Source organism: Dermacentor albipictus, chromosome 9 (assembly GCF_038994185.2).
Source record: "Dermacentor albipictus isolate Rhodes 1998 colony chromosome 9, USDA_Dalb.pri_finalv2, whole genome shotgun sequence".
Taxonomy (NCBI): domain Eukaryota; kingdom Metazoa; phylum Arthropoda; class Arachnida; order Ixodida; family Ixodidae; genus Dermacentor; species Dermacentor albipictus.
Window position 1 is genome coordinate 69,186,079 of NC_091829.1, and position 23,296 is coordinate 69,209,374.

Here is a 23,296-nt window from a genome sequence, read left to right on the forward strand (position 1 = left end):
GGAAGAAAAGAAATGGAATAATATACTTTATTCGTGAATTTTTTTGCGAGACGTGCGATCAACGAACTTACAGACGCACACGTAGGCACACACACAGTAAACACTCGTCTTCTCTGTCAGGCATACAAAAACTAAAAAAAGATAGAACAGAGAAGTCATTCGCTGTATAAATACATTCTCCGCACACCACATAAATAATTCGCGCTTTTTTTTTTGCTACAACCGCACAGGAAATGGGACAAAAAATGCTAAGAGATAAAATACGTGACCTAAGTGAAGAAAAACTTCGTGATTGTTCTGTCTTGTGTCGTAATGATTAACCAAAGTCGCAGCAAAAGTGCTAACTCTAGATGTGAGTCAAACAGAATCAGCAAAAACAAGAAAAAAAAGAAAGCCTAAAACCGAAAAGCAGTGTCAGGTATAGATTCCCAACTCTGGGATTCTGGGTTGGAATAGGGTAACGGAAACTTAGAAGGAAGCGTCTATGAAATTGCGAGCAATTCCTGCGCAACACTGCTTACTGAGCCTGAGAGTGTAATGAAGTCAAAGCTGTGTCACGGGCTCGATAGAAATTCATATTAAGCTTCAGCGGCAACGCCAAAGCGATGGAGTGTATATGTTGCGAAGTTGCGCAGACCTGATGAGCTGAGAAAAATACGATTGTCTTAGACAAAACAAAAATTGATAAAATGTGACCTATTGGTTAAGAATGGAGAACTCACCGCGCAAGTAACTCACTAGGGGAACTCGCAGCGCAAGTAACATGAACAGAGAGATGAAGTGCTAACTAGAGACATCACAATGGTTGAAAGGACTAGAGTATGAAAAACAAAGGTATACATGTACTCGTGTGAAACGATCTCAAAGGACTGCGAACAGGATGGGTTCGAAGAGAGCGGTGCTTTAAGACAAGAAAGAAAAAGACAGGCCGTGAAAGCGTGTCATTCCCACTCTCTCCACCTGCTACCATTTGTCCCGATAACATTCGACGTCATCAGCCGCCGGAGCGAACGGGCGAGCGAAAAGTTTGTTGCGAAGCGGTCGGCAGGACGGCGAAAACAGCTTACAAAGTATCGTTCTTTGCGGCTATGCAGCTTCTTTTCCTGACGGGCAGGCGGATAGATGAATTAAGGGGCGATAAGGGAAGAGGCAAAAGGGGGGGGGGGGGGCACGTCCTCGGCCTCAGCGCAGAGTCTGTGCAGCCGAAACGCAGGAGTCATGCGGAAAGGTTCCATCGTGCGAGGCGCTCGCGTACGGGAAGCGTGCCATCTAGGCGGAAAAGGGGGCGCTAGCGGCGTCGTGGGGTGTTCGAGGAACAACCGAGAAACAACTCCGCCGACGGCAGCGTATATGCGAAGGGCTCAAATTTTTTTTTTAGAGAGATACACGGCTTCGTCTTCTATCGCCACCCGCCCGCTTCATACCGAGAGATCTAGTTACGAGTGAGCACAACACATTTCCAGATCGAGATAACGCGTGACTGCGGCCGCTGCCGGCTTCTGCGGCCCGCGGGATGGGTCGCAGGGTGCGTGTTCGCGCACGTGCGCGCGTGGTCTGCGTGCCTGGTTTTTTTTTGTTGGGCGTGTTCGTGCGTGTGCGCATGCGCGTGGGTGTCTGTGTGCGTGTGTGCGCGCGCGTCTGCGTCCTTCGGGTGCGTTCTTTCCCGTCGCTCCCGTCGCGTACACGGCGTCCTCGGGTCATCGAGGCCGAAAACGAGAACCTGAGATTGTCGAGGCGAGAATCCTGCGCCCTGCGTCTCGCATTTTTTTTTTTGTCGTCCGCAAACCTGTCTGTTATTTATCTGTGTTGTGTCGCAGTTGTTTTCTCGAAGTTTTTGTTTGTTTGTATTTTTTTAAATGGCAGATAGGCGTCGTGCTTGGAGGAGCAAGGGCCTTGCTGGCAAGAATGCGGTCGTCAACGGAAGATCGAGATCAATGTCTCCGCTGTTTTCCTCTGTTTGCGCATTTCTTTTTTTTTCTGTGTGTGTTTAAGCCGAGAGATCGCTCGACACTAAAGAAGCGAAGTGTTTGCACAAGATGAGGGCGTCGGAGCGTTTGAGTACCAAATAACAGGGTTCCGTGGTACCAGAATAGCGCACGTCGCGCCTTCAGCGCTAGCGGACGGCGTAGATACTCCGAAAATCTGGTCAGAGGCGTTTTCAGCTCAGCAGTCGTTCACCTCGGCGCTTTATGTGTGGAGATCCACATTGATGATATCGTTATCAGGAAAGGAATAACTCGTCCCAAGAATCTGAGATTCTACTGCCAGAAAAATGACGTCCACGACCGACATAATTTTTTTTTTGTCGAATGAAATCTTTCGGTAGCGGTTTCAACATTAGGAGAAATGCCGAGGAACAGGAATGCGCACATTCTTGTCTCTGTCGCTAAAACGAACCTTGTGCACAAGGCCACGAATGACCTCGCATATTCGTCGCTGCAACAAGCCCTTGCGAATGTCTGTTACTTGACAAAGCACACCTTGAGGACCTTTCCTAAATACTACTGCATCGGGAGGAAGGGGGGGCGCTCGCAAGGCAAGTCCATCTCAGCCTCGCACTCACAAAAGAAGAGCGAGCACCCCAGCTAAGCACGAGTCCAACAGCTCTGTTTCGAGAGGAATGAGTCTTTTTCTTTTTTTACTTTTTAACCTAAAGATGTCGCCGCGCACCGACGGTCACGCGCACTCGCACGCTTCGACGACCATGTTGGGCAGGCTCTTCTGCTTGAGCACCTGGTCGTCGTCGATGAAGATGAGCGATATGGAGGACAGGCGCGACGGCGTGCAGCACAGGCTCAGCTTGAGCGTGTCGTTGACGCCCGCCGCCGCCGCGCTGTGCAGGAACCTCTGGAGCACCGTGGTGTGGTGGTACTTGTTGACGCTGATGTCGTGGATGCACGAGCCCCGGCAGAAGTTAGCCGAGTAGCCGGCCGGCTGGATGATCCAGCTGTCCCAGCCGATCTCCTTGAAGGACACGTAGAAGGACTCGCGGCAGCAGCGCGACATGGACGCGCTGCAGTCCACGCTGCGCCTGGTGCGGGAGTGGGGCCCCGGGGCGTTGGGGTCCGTGCGCACCACCAGGAAGGGCTGCTTGTCTCCGCTCGTGCCCACGGGCGTTCCCGACGGCAGGGCGTTCCTCAGGCTGCCGCACGTCTTGCAGCTGACCTCCAGCGCCCGGGGCCTGTTGCGACGGCCCGCCCACCGCTCGACGACGTCGGTCAGGTCGAACCGGAGCCACTCGGGTCTCGGGGAACTGCTCTCGAAGGCGACGATGCGCTTGTGCAGCACCGGCTGGTGGGAGTGGTGCCGGTTGCTGCGGTGCGAGTCTGTCACGGACAGCTCGGTCACGACGAAGGTGTGGTTGACGGCCGAGGTGGCGGACGGGTCCAGGTCCTTGAAGACCCAGAGCTCGGCGTGGGCCACGCTGCGGCTCGTCAGCTCGGTGCTCAGGTGGAAGACGAAGCAGCTGCCCAGGTGCTGGCTCCTTGAGACGCAGTCGTGGGAATCTGCGAGAAAACAAAGAGAAAATAAAGGCCTGAGCGTGCGCCGGCAAAGCGGGCCAAGCGCATATTGTAATAGCGCGAAGGGGCAGCATACGCTATTTAAGAAGGCCGCGATTTAAGCGCTAACTAGCAACTAAAGCTTATTCGTACAAAACAAGAATATATATGCGCAATATCAAATCGTGAGCCCTAAACAAAAGCACGTGTCTCCATGAGAACCTTTCCTACGACGAGCTGTAGAAAACAAACTTTCCATCTTATTGAAGAGTACCAAACTTGAGTGGCCTACTTTGTTCAGCAGTGCTTATTAGTAATGTAGTGCTACTCGCAATGCTGCTTACGAGAGCCAAGATTTAAAGGCCTGCTTGGCCTTCTCCGCCCAGTCCACCAGTACAAGATGTCGTTCGACGTCCCCGGCCCCTGAGCCAGGCGGTTCAGTCAGTCTCGCTGCTGACCGGGGGATGAGAAAACGAGAGCCAGGTGCATTCCCACATTATGTGTGTGAGTGTGCCTGCTTGTGGACAGAGCCTACATAGGTCGCTTTCCTTGCCTCCTGTGATTTTGCTAATGTGGCTATGGGTATGTGTTTGTTTGGAGTCGCCTAAACGCGACCGCTTGCGTTTTGAGTGCTTTTAATCATTGCGTCATGAACATAAATAGTTGGAAAAAGTAGTCTGACAGTGTGCTTGGCTACTTTTACAAGTTTAGTTGTAGTGATGCAGTGGTTATCAATAAGCAAAGTCTAATGTGTTTGCTGTTTGTTGGGCAGCCTGTCACTCAGGGGGATATTGACGTTGGCCGTGAAGGACCGACTTGAACATAAAGGAAACTACGCAGACAAGTCAGTGGAAATGAGTTCTGAAGGTTACGTAGTTAGTGTTGGCTGATCACAAAAACGTGTCTGTAGAGTAGTTTGCCCCAGTCGACGTGAAAAGTGGCATCGCAGACAGCGTCACAGATAGTGCGAAGCACCCGATTGCCAGCTGTCTGGACATGCACAGTCGCGGACAGAATATTATGGACCATGAAATCTAAGAAAAAGCTGAATATCTCCGCAACCTCACAACGCAATCTGGTATTTGCATTTTGGACCTCGACTAGAATATGCTAACAACGTTGTCGTGGGCAGTTTTACTGGTTACTGCTACAGGCTGCTCGGGAATTGAACGTTTTCAGAGATCCCGTGGTCCAGTTTATTCTGTCCGCGACTGTACGTTCATGCGCTTTTATTTGCATAACTTGGTAAACGTTCTAGTTACGGGATTGCGAGAGAATTACTTCAGAGTTATATCAAAAGCACATGAAGGGCGTCATCTTGAAAAAAAGACCCATTTTTATATTTCATTCATTTTAAACTTTCAAAGTTGGTACAAAACCAAAAGAGAAAGATTCTACAATGACAGGAGAGTCGGTGCCCTTGATGAAACGCCCCCCCCCCCCCCCCCCATCCACAAAAATTGTTGGTGTCGAAAATACGTAAGTTCGTAACCCTTTAAATGTTTGCGAATGACTGTCTAGGACGATCTGCTCGATTTCACTTGTTGCGCATCACTATTGTGACGTCACTATTGCATGGTAAATGACCGCGGCGAGTGGACGGAGCTATCATTTGTCGACGCTGCTTGACGGCTGGCTGCTGTCACTATGCGACCGCTCCACCGTGACCTGTCACAAGGCGTTCTTTTTTACGTGCTTCTCGGCTCGTCGACTAATGTGCTTTTCCTCCACCTCTCTTATCTCTAGCTCAGACCGGCCGCAGCTAGGTTCTTGAAGGGGGAATACCGCGACCAGTGCGCGGTGCCTTGCAAAACAGGGGAAAAAATACAAGAAACAGAGCAGGTTGCGTGGTAACTCGAGATGTATCTCCGGCGACTGCATAAAGACGGCGCTTGCCATGAGAAGCTCGCGTATACTAAAAGAAGCAGCAATGCGGCCCGAAACACAGATGAGCTGGAAGCGGTTCAGGCCGCTTGCATTTCTAATAACCACGACGACGCCAACGGGTCATAGTTACTCGGGACATTAAGTGCCGTTCCTGCATATGACAGCACGAGGCCTGTGGCGCTTGCGGTGACGGCCTCGTTCGGACTGGTGGCGCGCCGTAGGCCGAACGTCCTCCGGAGCTGAGCGATTGCCTTCGTGCGAAGGGTGTACGCGGAGGCGGCGTACGCGTACACTTGCATGGCTAACGGGGTTATCTCTTTTCACTCTGCGCCGTGCAGGAAGCGCGGGCTCAAGTCTAGCCAGCGCTCCCGGCTGTCCTAGTGACACTGGCCTCGTTTTGATAGCGCTGACGAGTCCCCCTCCGCGTTCCCAGCGTGCGGTGACTGTGCGCGCAGACTTTTCATTCGCAGGGACGATCGGGTCGGCAAGCTGTTAGCGGGGTCCTCGGAATACGCGGCTGCGGCCGTTAATGACGCACGCTTCCCGAAGCGATCTGTGTCTTTCGCGGGCGCCTTTGTTCGGCGTTTATAGCTTTCGGATTGGGCCGACGACAACTGCCACCAGAAGAGCTGAGATACAAGTATCGTCGCATAGACGTTACCTGTACCTCTGCTTGCTCGTATCCTGGGTTTCGGCAGCAGAAGTTGAGAGTACTGTCACCGAGGAAAGGGCCCGTCAAAGCTGCACCTCCGTCGGTGATTAGATGTGAGATTAGATGCTTTGATTACCTCTGGCTAGCTCAAAGAGTGTAGTCTTATACTATCCTACGTGAATGCGTACCCGATACTTTCGCACGTGCGCCACCAGTCTCTTTCGCATGGACGCGCGCTAGAGAAATTGAAGAATGGGATCGTTCGATGGTCTGTTAGTTGTTGGTGTCTGTAGGATAACTTCCGCAACCCTCGTGAACTTTTGAGTGATGGACATGGGTATGCGGGATGCTCAGTAGATATTACATGGGGTGTTCTGCTGCTGTGCACGAGGTCGGAGGTTCGATTCACGCACGCGGCTACCGCGTGTCTATATCGAAAAAAGAAAGCACCAGGTGGTCAAAATTATTCTGAATCCTCAAATGAAGGCATGATTGTACTGCCGCGCTTTTAGGCATTGAGGAATGCCACTTTAAAAGAAAAAAATAACCCTCTTTCAGTAGGTATAACCTTATGGTTGTCTCACAGCAGTAATCCTGATACACGCCGATACTTCATTTTATTAACAATTTTATGCCTGTCTCGGGTACCTTCTTGGCCGGAAAACGGGGGACACATACACTGGAAGTGTTGAAAACTGGTATCATTGGTTCTTTCCGAGACTAAGCTTTGCAGTAGGAAAAGAAAAAAAGAAAAAGAAAGCACGCACCACACAAGAACGAGCGTAGAGGTGATGACAGGACGCGCGCATGACTTTCAAGGATGTACATTCGCAGGTTAACTATGATTATTTGTAAACTTTTATTACACGGTCATTCGGATGATGGCACTGTCTCATTGAATGCTTACGACATGATTAACGACGAGTGGTTTTTAGCGGTCGTTTGAGCGTTTTAGATAGATGTCCTTTCTATTTGCAGAAAATGCCAGCACACCCGTCGCGCCCAAAGTGGATTGACTCTTGGAACTCCACCAGATTTTCTCCCGGCCAGCGACCTGATCGATTTTCACTGTACAGTAAGTTTTGTGTTGGTTGTTATTTTTTTGTGCTGCTATGGCTTTTTGGTCGCTTTATTCAGGATCAGGATAATCGGATTAATACGCCGATTGAATACACAGCAATGTAGCCGCAGCAGGAGGTCTCAAAGTCAACGACTGAAGAGGGTCAGCTTGCGTTGTCACACCTTGGGATAAAGGACAACTTGCCGCAGCTGCGGTAAGTTGTCTATTGTTCTACTTTGTTCTGTTGTTCTACAATTGTTCTATTGTTCTACCGCAGTGCTGTAAGTTGTCTATTTCCACTTGCATAAATAATTTTACTATTCAATTCAACCTAATTAATGTCCCGCATTGATTCTATGGTTTTATTGCGCGTTTCTTCACACGGTTGTTTAATGAGAAGAGAATAGAGCCTCTCAAACCGCATTATTCTTCTCGCTTAAATAAGTTGTGTGTTACTCAAACGCGTTGGTCCATCTGGTAACGTAATTCAGAAGCCCAAACTACGCTATGGACAGCAATCTTCAAAAAGCCTCGCATATAGCATCGATCTCGACAGTGCTTGGGGCCTGCGCATACTTTTTTTGTTTCTATTGATCCGCAAATTTGTTTCGATAGCGTATTCCGTTTCCTCTTGTTCTGTTTGCTTGGCTACAGTTTCACGACTAGATTGGCTGGCTTTCCTTCGCTAAGTGTTTCAGATGGTTGGTGAGGTTGCCGTCTTTCTGCGCAGCAAACGGGGAGAAAGAACACGCGGTCAGAGTTCAGTATCGCGTTCGTGGAAGAGCTGAGCCGCGAACACGTGCGAAACACGAAGATCTCGAGGAAGAGAAATAGCTCCGCGCAATCTTGCCAGCCGGCGAGCGGACGTCGCAGTCGCGGAGGGGTTTCGCAACTTCCACGTCGCCCGCTGGCAGAAAACGGCAACGCCGATAGAGACGAGTGCACGTGGCATGACGTGACTACTGTTCATTGAGACCGCACATAACGGCGTCGCTCGAGAGAATGCAAAGCGCAAGGCTTAACCCGTGCGCTGGATTGTTTAGCGCTGCTGTGTTATATGCGGTTGGGATACCCTCCCCCAGATAAATCCTTAACAAAATTCCAACAAAGTACCTGGCGCCAGCTTCAGGCACAAACTTTTCTTTCTCCAGCTTTTCTCGCCCTGGTTCATCCAGGCCTATATCAACAGGAATGTACGCTCTGCGGCGCACCTAGAGCTAACTTCCATCACATTATGTTCCTATGCCCTGAGCTCCAGCCACCCTCTGAGTGGCAACTCACCGACGTCGAGGGATGGGAGACCGCAGTGTCTAGCTCCAACCCAGCCGACCAAATACGGCTGGTGGACTGGGCTCTGAGGGTCGCCGAGGGCCACAAACTCCCGGACACCCTACGCGCTCCTGAGCCCCCTCACAAGTAATGTTGTAAAAAGGCTCAAGCAATAAATGTTTACCACCACCACCACCATTCCGCTCTCACGGACTCAGCGTTGGTGTACAGGAGTTGTATGGAACGTCGTAAGGAAGAAGTACGCTGGTTGGCTTATGAACGTTGAATTGGTGGTGGAAATTACGAGCATTCGGAAGGTGTTATCTTGCAGCTGCACGATATTTGCTCGTCAGAACAACGGCCTTGCGCAGCAGCCATTTTACCAGGTATAAAGACGTTGGAGCGATAATGCTGGTAATGATGAAAACACGAAAAGGTTACGTTACCCAGTGACGCAAACGTTTACGATCACTCTTTATCGTTGCAGGTTTTAACCATCACGAAGAACGTGGTAAGAAACGGCCACCGTAACCCCCTTTAATAGAGGTCGTACGGGTTTGCGGAATATAAGTGGCAAAAACGGAAATCTCGCGTAATCCGGTTGCATAAGCTCGCGCCATTTGCAAACACACGTACCTAAAGAACAGAAAAGAATGACCTAGCCCTCTGACGTAGGCATTCTGATGCCAACATTTTGGATTGGATTAGTGCAGCGGCAACGGAATTTAAGCGTGATGCAATTGTCGCTGATTCCTTGTAGGGCGTGCGCATATAGAAGCAGCGCCACGCGTCCCCAAAAACTCTCTCGGCAAAATGCATCGCAGCTTCTTTCTGTGAAACTTTCCGTCCCGTATTTGAGCTTTCTGACGCATGAGATCATTCCGGGTTTATCCGTTTCAATTCCCATTCTTATTCTGACGTAAGCTTGTTGAGCAACCCAACGCGATTGCTGCTGCTGCTGCTGCGTTCGATCCTGTCCTCTTGACCGCGGAACCCAGTCTCACGTCTTTTGCCTAACTCGACGTGTGATGACGGCATTTCGTAACGACCACTTGGCCCAGCCGGTGAGCCAAGGCCTTTGCGTGCTGACGTCATCTGAAATGACTCCGATGCCGAGCTGCCATGGCCGACTTCTTGGAACCGCTAGCGCCCGTTGGGCAAAAGTCGACGAAGGGGAAACTGTCAACCGACCGTTGGGAATTGCCCCCAATTTCACGTGGCTCAATTTGCGTTCTGGTCGTGCTTATCAATTTCCTTTAATCGCGGTCAACTACGGGCGCGCTGCAGTTGCAGGAAGAAAGAAAACAAGGAAAGAAAAGAAAGGAAACCCCGAAATCGAGCCACGTTTGTGCTGAGTCTGTATCTTTTCCCATATGGATGTCGCATAAAACTTGCAGTTACTGATCTTGAACATGAAACATTTATTCAGAATAGGAATGGCACGCGAAGTACATGAGGTCAAATCCTTGCTGAACTGCCTTCCTTACATGTGAACGTACGGCAGGGATCAAGTGCGATAAACAGGAGAAGGACCCTCAGCGGTGTCCTGTCAGCTCCTATATGACTCCCTTTATGACTCCCTTTGACTTCCCTCATGACTCCCTTTTTACCGGTATTTTTCAGTCATGAAAATCTAGTTCATAAATACAAGCACTAAACAGCACTAAACAGCACTAAACAACAGGTCTGTGACCCTCTCTTCTTCCTGTTGTTTAGCGCTGTTTACGGCTCGTAAATACTGCCATCCTTGCAGCATTTCCGACTGTTCTACACAGTGAGAAAGAGATAAAGGTTCTTCAAAGTCTATCGAATACGCCATATTGCGCATAGAAGAAGAGGTAAAATTATCACATTATTCCCTAGAGTAGATGCAGCGCATTGCGGACATAGGTCATTGATCCATAGATGCATATATTCAATCACGTATACTGGATGCTCATGAAGAGAGGCGTTCTAATGCGTGCTTAATTTTCGTGCTGACGTGCTCCTTCAATTGAATCGCCGAGTAAGATGAAATGAGTGAAGTCATTCTGTTTACTCCAAGACTGCTTCCCCCCCCCGCCCCCCCCCCGCCCTCTGCGCATCTCTCTCTCTAGATACTTTTTGTAAATTCTTGCTCCGGACTATCTCGACATTCGTGGCGAAAGAGGCAGTTTACGCGAGGTGATTCTCGTCACAGCGTTTCTCCGCATTGGTATACGTACGGCGTCGGAGCTCGTTTGTTTCTTCGGGCTTGCGGATGGCGATGATCCTCCTCGCTCCCTTTTTTTATCTGTGGTCATATCTGCTATCGCGTAGTACGGTGTACGTACGCGCGAGCGTGTAGTTTGCCAAGCGAATACTTCCGCTTCGCTGAGGAAGCCCGAGCGTGCAAGCGTCGGGGACTTTATTTGTTTATTTGCTTTCCCCGATTGTACCTGCCATACGTATACGACCCCGAGAGAGCCGTAGAAGGGTGTGTGGTGGGGAGGGGCTCGCCTGACTCGCAATTAGTCGGCCCGTTTTTGGACCGCGCGACAACAGGAAGAAGGCCAGCTGTGTCAGCACGTCCGCTGGCGGCAGCTCAAGTCCTGTGTGGCGTGACTTGCCAGCAGTGCCCGGCCTACAGCATAGAGGGAGGTCGGCCTGCTGTTGGATGTTGTTGGGATTCGTTGTGAATACAACTGATTGATTGATTGATTGATTGATTGATTGATTGATTGATTGATTGATTGATTGATTGATTGATTGATTGATTGACTGACTGAGGGACCCGCCGCGGTGGGTCGGTGGCTGTGGCGTTGCGATTATGAGTGAGAGTTCGCAGGGTTCGAATCCCTGCAGCGGCGGCGCTGCATTTCGGTATGGTCAGAATGCAAAAAATGATCGTGGTGGCGAGTTTTTACCGATGGGTGTGCTTAAAGCGCTTGTTTATAGTGATTCAAGCGTACTTTGAAGAACCCACAGGTGGTCGAAATTTATCCGCATCCCTCCCGCTACGGCGTTTCTCGTAACCCGCTGTGTGATTTCACGGGACGTTTAGCTGCATAACCTAATTTTTAATTTGATTGATTGGTGTTGCGCCCCAATGCCACAAACACGCTAGGAGGAGAAGGCGAGGGGAAGGTCTTGATTTTAGCCCCGCTGAGGCTCGGTAATGTTGAATGAGTTTTCGCATTTCGCTACGGTGAGATTGAGGCCACCGTTCTCAGTCACTGAGTCACTCCGGCAGGTTTCGTGGTAAGCCAAATAGAAAGTCTGGACCTCAGTCAATCCCACCTCAAGTTGTCTATCATCATGTGATGTAACTGTGAATTTGTCTGATTAGAAACGGGTGCGCAACGTGAATTTGGATAATCGGAGCAAATTGGTATGTGTGCCAGTTATAGGTCAGAGTGAATGACGCAATGCTGCCTCTTCATTGGCGAAGACTTTTTCAACTTTAGCTGCAGTAAGTGCGCGCATTTCGCCGCTTTTCGTCATTTGTTTGACATCTTTTTGCGCGCGTATATGATTAGGCTTTACAATTGGTTCGTGTCGGGTGTTACCAGCGCCTTGACAACACGTAGTAAATAGCGCTCTCTCTGATGCGGACATCTGGGTTACTGCGATAAGATGCAGCACTACATCTGGGCGTCTGCGCACATGCAAGTCATCGGCCTTGCATGAGCCCATTGTCGTGCGTTCTATGCACGGCATGACGAACGCATTGCCAGAAATCTTTATGTCTGTTCTGCGTCAGCATGACTCCACCTTATACCTAGTCTCGGCGCTTTATTGGATCCCCTGCTACCCTCAAATTATCCTCTGATACACATTCTATTATTATGACATACCACTAGATATCGTTTATGCGTGTCTCATATAGCCTGTCATACTCCGCTCCAACGTGTAGAGATAAAAGAACGTTTTGCCAGTTAAATTGGACAAAGTTTGCCAGGCGTGCCTCCATGCCTTGACTTTCTATACAGCGTCAGGCTTTCAACTTGTTTCTCTTGATTCCGGATGTTGGCTGCCTTGACGAGGTCTCGGAAATGGTCTGTACACGTCGGAATGACCTAAGGTTCACATTTGACATCGTATGACATGGAAATACTAAGCCCACCAATTTTGTCTCCTCTTCTTTCCCTCGACCCGCCGTGGTTGCTCAGTGGCTATGGTGTTGGGCTGCTGAGCACGAGGTCGCGGGATCGAATCCCGGCCACGGCGGCCGCATTTCGATGGGGGCGAAATGCGAAAACACCCGTGTGCTTAGATTTAGGTGCACGTTAAAGAACCCCAGGTGGTCAAAATTTCCGGAGTCCTCCACTACGGCGTGCCTCATAATCAGAAAGTGGTTTTGGCACGTAAAACCCCAAATATTATTATTATTCTTTCCCTCTTCTCTCTCTGTCCTAGGGCCTTTTAAACCTTCATTTCCATCGCCCTGCACAGTAGCTTGTAAGAGACTACACACTCACGCCGACAGAAATCTGTGTTTCATAGAAGAGCTTTCTCCCTGTCTCCTTTTTCTTAATTTAAACAAGAACCACATTATTATTGTATTCAACGAAAACTTAATCCCAGTTCACAGTGCCGTCTTCAAGCATCTTTAGATTGCATAAATTAATTACCGCTCCGTCGCTCGTTCCCCGACATTTCTAAGTTTGGGGTGCCACCATAGGTTAGCGCTGACAGAAAAAAAATTGTTTTTTTTTTCTGTCAGCGCTAACCTATGGTGGCACCCCAAACTTAGAAATTTCGGGGAACTAGCGATGGAGCGGTAATTAATTTATGCAATTGGTTTTTTTTTATCCTCAAGGCAACCTTGCGTCCGTGGGACTTGGAAGGGCCTGCTGAAATGTGTCCCACTCCTATTTTCATTTCTCACATTTCTTGTGCGATATGCGCGTCCCCTGTGACCTGATATGCGGCCTAGATAAACGCATTACTTCGACGTCTAAAGAGGCTCACTGGCACTCGCAAGAAATCGTCTTTGCTTGCCCGGCTTTTACTTCAGTTTTCCTGCCTACTAGTCTTGAACACTGGCCCTTACCTAGCATACTGCTATGCCAGTTCAAACATAGGTCGGCCAAATAGACGGAACTCACTTAGAGTCACTCACAACATTTATTATTTTTTTTTTGCTTAGAGCCTCACTCGGTACTAAGACTCACAAAAGTCCCACTCAGCCGGGCTCATTCGTTCCAACCATTCTACTCAGCTGGGCTCACTCGGACTCTAGAGCCGGTTTGAGCCTGTGTGAGTAGATTCATGAGTGAGTTTGCCGACGTATGAGTTCAAGTGGTGAATATATTTTTGAACACCTGCGGCGTGTATGTAGTTAAATAAAAGCGTGGAGGCCTTCATTACGTAGAAATTGCAGTAGTGGCTTGGCCAGCTTATCGTCCTCATGGCGTTGCCCAACCGGATGCTGTTATCTGATTTTATATGGCTGCGCTGATATTTGCCGTCATTCTAATACCGAGGTATTTTGGTTGCACCACGTACCACTCTATTCCAGCGAACGGAGTAGGTGTAGACCAGCATGACCTAAACCGCAGGCCTGAACTATCTCAGTGCTACTTCATCTAAGCGCCTGAAACAATACCAAATCGCTCCACAGTACCTAAAGTTTGTCCAATGCTTGGTTTGTCTTCATAGAAAAAAAATCAATACCATTGGATGTGCTAGCACTTTAACCTCCTCTCCTAGCCCGCTGTAGGCGTGAATGCTATCAAATTGAAGAATGTTCGAGCATAGCGGCTCTAAGAGGAAACAGAAGAGACGACATGGGACACCCTTGCTTGACAGAGGATTGAATAGATAGAGAGTCCGGGAGATGGCCATTCTACTACAACCGCACGTGTACTTCTATCCTGCCCCGGCCAACTAATTCTTTCAGATGATCGCCGCGTATTGAATATGATTGTGGTTTCCATACCCACACCCACAACGAAGTAATGGCAAGGAAGTGGGTGCTACATGTTGTACCAACGCTATCAATAGCTCTTTGATATCATCTCTACGTGCTGATGGTGATGGCAATTTGCATATGTGGCGCATGCACCCACAATGGGCAATCGGTCAAGGAGCGGCCGGTACATTTTAAACAGACAAGAAGAAATGAATACCCGCCAGCGAATGTAAGATTTACCACGTCGAATGTAGCACGGGTGCGAGACAGCACATCTGTGCACACCGGTTCGCCTTTCACACAGAAAAACAAAACGCAGGAAGGAAACGATAAAATTTATAGAATTTCATTAACCGCTCCAAGAAAGTTTCAATTCACACAGATTCTAAAGTAAAAAAAAAGTGCGTTGGATCTGCATAAATGGAACAGTGTTTGCGACGTCTTCTCTGAGACTTTGCGGCAGCCCCACAGCGTCACCTGTACACTGCTCGCCGCCTGCAAAGCTGCTTGCGTGACACAAGCAAACGAGATAGTGATTAGTTTCTCAGAACCGCAACGCGGCTGCTGCTGCGGTGTTCGCTAAGTGACTTGCGGAGCTCGTTTCCTCGAAGCGCGACATCGTCCAAGCGGCCTGTTTGCTTTCCTTTTGTTAATCGCGGTTTTCGTTTTCGGCGGCGTCGTCGAATCCGAGCCGGGATAGCGATTGCCCTGGGTGCATGCGACACCGTGTCAGTGCCTGCGAGCCGGCAGAGTCTGGCAGCCGAGCAAACAAACAACAAACAAGAGAAGACGAAACCCCGTAAACAACCAAGTCACGTTTTGCAGCTCGGGAGGTTACGTGATGTGGCGCGAGATGCAGGCGCGCGCGCAGGCCTCTGGGAAGTCGCGTTGTTTTACTGCTGCCCGTTTGGTTTATTTTTCTTTTTGCTAATTGGGAAGCTTTAGGTCAACGTCTAATAAAATTATTTTCATCGGCATTCACTTATTGTTTTCCAAAGCCAAATGGCAGAATGTAGCCGAGGAAACGTAGTTATGTGTCATTGTTGCTCCAGAATGTTCGGGCCTTTGATTCTCTATAACTAGGGACAAGTAAGTAAAACGCTTGCTTGGGCTAGTTGGTTCATGCTTGAAGTGGTAAAGGCAAGGCGCAGAAGACAAGGACTTAGGAAGAAGAACACAAACGACAACGGTCTTGTCGTTTGTGTTCTTCTTCCTAAGTCCTGGTCTTCTGCGCCTTGCCTTTACCACTTCAAACTAGGGACGAAACGGGCATTTATTAAAAAAGTTCAAGTCGCGACCAACTATTCTCTTCTAGTTAACAGCCTCGGCCGCAGTTACTCGTAATAGCTGGATGGAAGAACTGAGATAATTGATGGGCATAGGGAAAATATACGCCGTGATCATTCCAGGAAAAGCATCCTGGTTCAGTAGATGATACATGTCTGCTTTGGGTTTTCTTGAGGTCTCTGTCACCTTTTCATGCTATTAGTGATTCCCACTGCATGAACATGAGAATCCTCAGAGTTGAGCCAATGTTTTGAAGATGGTGCATGTCTTCGTCAAGTCACTGACGTAGTTGACCTGGCACATACTTCTTGTCGAAATGTTGGCTAGAGGCCGGTGCTTCCGTCGCTCGGTTATTGTTAGTCCTTCAAGTATTAGTTTTTTAATGCACACTTTGCCTTTGCCTTATCGTGCTTTTTTTGTTCTTTTATATGCGGAACTTATTTCTTTCTCTGTTTTTTATCGTAATCCATGGGTTCGTTCCAATACTGTTTCCTTAAATCGTTAGCTTTTATAGTGTTGTGTTTTCTGGCTAAAGTTTTCTATATCCGACCTTTTCAGCGTTCTGACTTCCAATTTTCCGCAGCTGCTAAAGAGACCGGGTCAGGGGGGAAATTAGTTACTGCTGTGATTGCAAGGAGGGGAGGAGGGAGGGGGTGTTGTGGCCTGTCGTGAACATCGCAACTGTCTTGTTTAAAAGATATAATTGGTTAGTTGAGCAGCTAAAGAAGAAGCGTGAGCACCCATGTGTCCAAGTGGTCTCACTCCCAAAACGTGGTGTATTGTGAAATGACACAGTGGATGGCTATTGTTATCAGAGTGCTAAGAAAGAGGGAGCCTTGTAGAGCCTTGTCACAATGCTAGCACGGAACTGACGCGAAACCTCCTGTCATATTAATGTGATTCTTAGAGTACTTCACGCACTTTCCGGGATGTTTGTGTTTTATGTCTCTAACCATTCTTCGCGCCAACTTTGGTGACTTGTTAGTCCATGATCCAATAGGTAGAGCGTCGGGAATGAAATGTTGAGTGAACCGTGTTCAGAACGAGCCAGTGAACAAACTTGGGACACTGCGTGTGTGACACTGCGTAAACACTTCACATGACCTGTTCTACGCGAAATTTAGTCATTAGCTATGTGTCACTGGGTACTCGCCGCATTTCAATGAACCTAGTTAACACTAACTTAGGGCCCTACGTATGTCATCATTATTATCATCATCAGCCTATCATTATGTCCACTACAGGACGATCTCCCAGCGATCTTCGATTACCCCTATCTTGCGCTATAGGAGATTCCAAGCTGTAGCTGCAAATTTTCCAATTTGATTACTTTGTATGTGCCGCTCTTCAGTGAACCTTTTTGACATCAACTTGGGTCACTGCGTACGCGCCAGTTGGTATGTAACACTTTATAGGAACAAGAAGAATACACTTACACACGCGCCCTTCGCAGACTTCGCGGCGGGGCCGAAAGGTGCCTCAGCGTGTCCCGAAGGTCGCGAGCCCAGCTGCACACCCGCCTCATAATAAATTGGCGTTGACTCTATCAATTAGAAATGATTGGTGACTTTAATCTGATTAGGAATCTATGTTGTGTTTGGTGCCTAATTATTGATATGTTTTACACAATGATTATTATGAAACATACTCTGTGACACATACCCGGTGATCCAAGTTGGCGTGAAAGAGGGTCACTGAAAGCATCACATACCAAGAGTTGCATACCCAGTGACGACCCCAAGTTAGTTCGACGGTTGGTTTTGAACCCAGCTCCCTCTGCACAGCAGCCAAATTCTCTACCCATTCTACCATGGGCTACCCAGTGACTCAAGTTGGTGGGAAAGAGGTTAGGCGGGCACATAGATGCATGTATAAATACATAGAGACATACCACAAACTGGCTAAAGTTACCAAATGATGTTAACGGCATTAAAAACACGTTCAGGTTGGGACAGTGCGCTGTGTCGTTGCAGCTTCAGTGCTAAAAGCATGAGCGTGGACATTCATCTGAGATGGGCTCTGCCGAATTTTTTTCTCATGCCATGTTTCGTAACTACTGTGGTAATGCTTCAGCAGAAAACGAACAGCGATCAATTGATAAACCCACTTGCCTAGCTTCTGCGGATTTTTGCTTTGTGAAATGTTCGGTTCACAATTGCTTCCTGTCAGCCAGTGTTCTTTCCCCAGCGTGGGCACAGGGTCGCCCATAGCATCTTGGGCAATCGACAAAAAATATCACATTGTATGGTGTCGAGGACGTGTTGGTGTCACTGGCAACACAGGAGCAGACGCTCTTGCACGCGATACTTCAATTCGAGCAAGGAAGCCCAATCGAAAACAACAAGCAAATATTAGTCTGCGATGTCTTAGAACGTCAACATCGTTCACGCCAAGAACTCACCGCGCCAAGCCCGCAGTTCATAATGGAGGAGGTTAGGCTAGAGGAAAAACCTAGACAAAGACCTACCCCTGTCTTGGGTGGTGGCATGCCATCTGGCCAACGACATATGCCAACAATGCCACTGGTGTGGGGGGAGGCCATCTTTGTCTCATGTGACGTGGGAGTGCAAATCGCGGCCCCAAAATTCAAGTTTGCACTGATTAGCCCAACATTATTTTAGGGTGCCTTGGGCAGAAATCCTTGCTCGTACGGACCTGGAGACTCAATGGACCCTCCTTGACAAGGTCTGGTGCGTGGTAATGTCGACTGGAGTCCTGGGGTGGTGTTCTGTAAATGTCCACCTAGTGGACATGTCCATTTGGTCTGCTGCTGAAGTTCTGATTGGCTGGACTGGGTTACGCGTCAGAAGGAGACAGGCGCCTTGAGCCAATCAGCACTTTAGCAGCAAACGAAATGGACAAGTCCACTAGGTGGGCACTTACAGAAAAGCCACCCTGGACTGAGGAGCTACCATCTGGCCCCCATAACCCTATTCTTTCTCAATAAAGTTATTTCTCTCCGCCCCTATCTCTCTCAACGTGGGTATGTCACATCTCGAGGAGTTATTTTCACTGTCCTTTGGAACTGTCATAACTCCAGAAAAGCTTCGCTACTCTGTAGTGCTAGTCATCAGGCCACATAATTAGGCACAAACCCTGTAGCAGCAAACCGCCCTTTCATAAACTTTGACATTCCAATAAATGCCTCAAAGTAACTACACAGATAGAGCACTGCGAAGTCAAAGCGTCTGAAAAAAATATCCTTATTTGCTGCTTAATGCTTTCGTCATGTTAAATCAATCAATCAATCAATCAATCAATCAATCAATCAATCAATCAATCAATCAATCAATCAATCAATCAATCAATCAATCAATCAATCAATCAATCAATCAATCAATCAATCAATCAGTTAATCAATCAATCAATCACAAGGACAAATTCCTACCGTCACAAGTACTTCTTGAATACCTCAGCTGAAGACATGAATGACTAACTGAGAAAACGAACTTTTTGACTCTAGGGAGTTGGGGGGCGGGGGTTTGCTTTTTTGTATAATCAGGATTTATTGATTCAATCACTAAGTCAAATTTCACAAGAGAGTGTCATTCGATTTTATTTGCGACTGCCCACAGCGCTGGCAAACAACTCAGCTACGACGCGCCTAGTTATCATCACTATCTTTATACCGTTGCCTCTGTTTGGCTTATATTGCTCCCACAGATTCCTGCCTTGTGAGTCACTGATTAACTGCGCTCATGACAGCTTCCCGCGGTCGGGAAGACGTCCAGCCACGCGCTATGACGTAAAACGTGCCACCAAGCATGCGCGTATCCTGCAGCTGTCATCGACTGTCCCTTGCATGTGGCAACAGGCTGGTCAGCGCCTGTCGTGCGTGTTTCGTGCTAGTCCTGTTGCCGGTCTTTCTTTACGTTTTGCTGCGTCCCTAATTACCTTCACACTCGACATCGCTCCCTGAAACTTTCGAGTGTGTGGCCAAAAAAAGACAAATAAAAATTGCGTGCTGTTCATTAAAAACGAAGCAACGGGCTTCCCCATCGAAAAAAAAATTCATGTGCTCCATGAATCGCATATCTTATACTCCCATATCAAACATACAGGATCCTGTAGTTCCCGTACAGAACACAGAACCCGTATGCTCCCATATGTCATATGGGATTATCGGATATGGGAGTCACGGAACATTGATATTTTCTGATGGAGATAGTCTGCTGCTCAAATATTATAGTTTGCTGAACACGCCAGTTATGGAAATTATTGATGCATGCATATTGCTAATACCCGGAAAACACCTAAAGCCAAAACAAAGCGAGGATGATATAAGCCTCTGTTATCTGATTACATGCTGTCGAATAATTAGAAGGAGGTAAATTTGCATTCGTATATTCTGCGAAACCGATGGGATATGGTTTTCGTACTTGATCAAAACACAGAGGGTGCTCTCATACTGCAAAAATTTCGTGCACGTCAAAGAAATATGGTTCATTCTTATTAGTGGTCATTGTACTGTTACTGTGAAGTGCATGATCTGCAGAGACAAGACGGCTGGACAGCTGTCGTCAAGTGAGCGAACACGGAGTGCTTCACGCTTTGTCAGGAACCACGAAAATAAACGAATCAACATCAGTGCGAGACAACCTCCAAATGTAACCTAAATAACGTAAGAGCACTGTTGAATGTCTTTTTCACACTTGCAACCAAAAAGAACATCTTGAAAATTGATGTTAGAGGTTGCGATTATACAGTAGTTCACAGATACCGTGAAACATTTTAATAATTCCCGTCAGAATGAATGACGTCACCAGTATCGTAATTTACGTAAAATACCGGAAAACCGGAGATGCTGCTCATTTCGAAAGGCGACATTACCTGACCATTTGCAGGGTTAAATACTGCCAATTTTCACACAAGAAATTGCGCAAACCATGAGCTTTAGTAAATGCTATGCTTTATTACATTCCTAAGTGTAGGTCACATTACAAAGCTTGCTGCTGGGCTAGTTGGTTAATGCTATACAGCAAGATTAAATGAGCGTTTAAAAGGACATGTTTTCACGCAAGCACAAGTCCTCTGGTCAGTGTGTTCCGAATGATGAGTTACTTCCGCTTTTGCTTCACGCCGCACTTCCCCTCCATGAGCAATGACGAATGATTGTTAATTAAGATGTCATGCAGTTTTTGGACTTGTAAAATATTTGCGTGATTGTTATTACGTTTTTTTTTCATAGATATGTTCGGTTTCATTTTTTTTTAATTTCCAGACAGCATTTCAAGGCCAAGGTTCAGCGATGATACGAGTGTAGAGGTAACTAGTAGCAGCCTTGATTAAACTTGTCACAATACCATATTTCTTGACTGCATGTTTATAGTACATTCTACTATAGCGGATTGAGGTAGATAACAAATAAAGATGATAACGTGTTCCTTGGACAGCACTGTCAGGATTATGGAATCTGCACAAAAGTATTTTTTCTATCTTTCACACAAAACATCAAGCATGAACACCGCGCTTGTAGCAATAGCAGCACGTCTAATAAATTGTAACAAATATTTATATAGGGTTATTTACCATTGTGCGGAAAGATCACTGCCGTCTGCATCGTGCCGTAGTAGTCCTCCCGGGGTCGAGAGTTTCTCTCATCGTCTGCTGCCGGCGTCGTCTGCGACAGGAGGACCTCCTTGTCGGCGAGGACGGAAGGCAGCACGGACTTCGGTATCCGCACGTTGGGCGGCTCTTTCAGACGAAGTTTCTTCAGTATCTGCTGCTTGATAAGTTCTATGCGGGCGTACCGGTACTCCTCGCTGTTGGTCTGCTCTGCCAGCTTGCGTGCGGCGCAGTCGTCGCACGCGGACGACGTGTACACCTCCGCCGGGTGATGCCGGCTGCCGACCGCGTTGTACGCCGGCGACGAGTTCAACACCACCGCCGACGAGAAGGCCGTGAGGAAGACGCAGCAGAAGACGCAATCGGACAGGGTCCCGTGGCAGGGAATGGCGTTGTCGTGCCGGTGATGCATCATGTTTCCCATTCGACTTCGCTACGTTCAAGGTACCAGGAGAAGTTGCTAGCAGACGGTTCGGCGCTGTTCACGCGCTGGGCGCAACTGCACTTTGCACTAGTGCGTCCGGCCACTACCGATCGCGCAACGCGACAACATCCAGAGAGTAGACAGTCCGACACAACATCTACAGAGGCGAACACACCAGGTTCCGCGCGGTCACTCCGGTCTTGTTGTTGGGTGCAGCAGAAGCAGCGGCCACAGCAGCAGACGACAACTGCCGGTGACCGGGATAGCAGACGACACCGGGTAGAATAATAAAAATTAAAGAAAGGCGAGCAGAAAGCACTACGTGACACCCTGGGACCCAGGCGGCGGCTCGTTCACGGCGTTACAGCTTCGTTCGTTTCTTTTTTTCCAACCCCTAGTGAAAATAGAAGCAAAAAAGAGGGCCGGACGACTGGCAAGAACACGGCGTGTTGTACGATAAAGTTGCCGCCTTTCCTGAGGCGGGAAGCGAGGAGCGATCACGGAAATACTAAACGCTCTAAGAGAAAAGAACTGAGAGGGGGAGTGAAAGGGGGGAGGCGAGCGAGGATAACAAACGTCGGGAAACACGCACAAAAAATAATTATGCGGCGGTGGCGACGTGCGACGGAAGGCGGGCGAAACAACTTGGCGGGCAACAAGTTTGTCGGTTGCGGGCGAAGGGAGCCGTCTCTCGTTTGCCGAATGCGGCGATAGCACCTGATGCGCCACGCTTTTATAAAGGCGGCGACGACTGCACTTCTGGATGGCGTTTTGCGGAGGGAGGAAGCAGCAAAAGCAACAGCGGCGAAATTGAAGGAGGAGGGCCGCACCGACTGCAATTGGAGCGGCCGTGCGTTTCCCATGGCTGCTCTCTCGCCTCTACTGGCCCGGCGGGGGTTACCCCGGCCGGTTGCAAGTGCGGCGGGTTGCAAGTGTCAACACGCGCGCACGGAGTGGCAGCAGCTCGGTCTCTGTGCAACCACTGAAAAAGTAGACCACACTTCCAATTATCACCGTGGCTTTGCTGCTGGTGTTGTCTTTATGTCGTGAAAATTACGTCTGGACCTGGAGATGAGTTTCCTTAACGAAGCATTCGTTCCCTGCTGAGCCTTCCCTTGATCGCCAACTTTTGATCATTTCAAGTTTGACACCTCTGCCTTTTTTAATCAAGTCTAATGTTCACTTTCATGATAGGTACTGTATAAAATTATGGGGATTTACGTGCCAAAACCACTTTCTGATTATGAGGCACGCCGTAGCGGAGGACTCCGGAAATTTCGACCACCTGAGGTTCTTTAACGTGCACCTAAATCTAAGTACACGGGTGTTTTCGCATTTCGCCCCCATCGAAATGCGGCCGCCGTGGCCGGGATTCGATCCCGTGACCTCGTCCTCAGCAGCCTAACACCATAGCCACTGAGCAACCACGGCGGTTGATGGTACTGTATCAGAATGGCCGACAGCCTCATTAGGCTATTGTTCCGAATACTTCGGCGTCCAACCTTCTTGCTGATAGGTTTTCTTTTTGGATAAATTGATCGACCCACCACTCAAGTCCAGCTGGCGTAAAATGTCTAATATCTTCTTTGAGACGCTGCCATGAACGGTCGGAAACACTTCAACACACTACACTGGCCTAGCTATTCTATTACCTACGGCCCATATTCAGACGAGGAGACGAGGTTGCCCCTTTTGATGTGTGTATGAACGCTCTGGATCATTGTTCCCGGCTTCTTTCAGAGTTTAAATGATTATACATTGTCGTCGATGTTATCCT

At 48.4% G+C, this 23,296-nt stretch overlaps 2 protein-coding genes across 3 annotated transcripts in view; one reads left to right on the forward strand and one right to left on the reverse strand.

Moving 5' to 3' along the window:
• LOC135908575 (E3 ubiquitin-protein ligase Topors-like) overlaps positions 1-23,296 on the forward strand; it is a 323,708-nt gene that overhangs the window by 23,586 nt on the left and 276,826 nt on the right. The window lies entirely within an intron of this gene.
• LOC135908577 (growth/differentiation factor 8-like) lies at positions 14-22,358 on the reverse strand. Its single transcript, XM_065440398.2, has 2 exons — positions 21,060-22,358; positions 14-3,506 (listed from the first exon to the last, which is right to left on the reverse strand). Exons 1-2 carry the CDS (start codon positions 21,517-21,519, stop codon positions 2,677-2,679), a joined length of 1,290 nt encoding a protein of 429 aa, XP_065296470.1. The 5' UTR covers positions 21,520-22,358; the 3' UTR covers positions 14-2,676.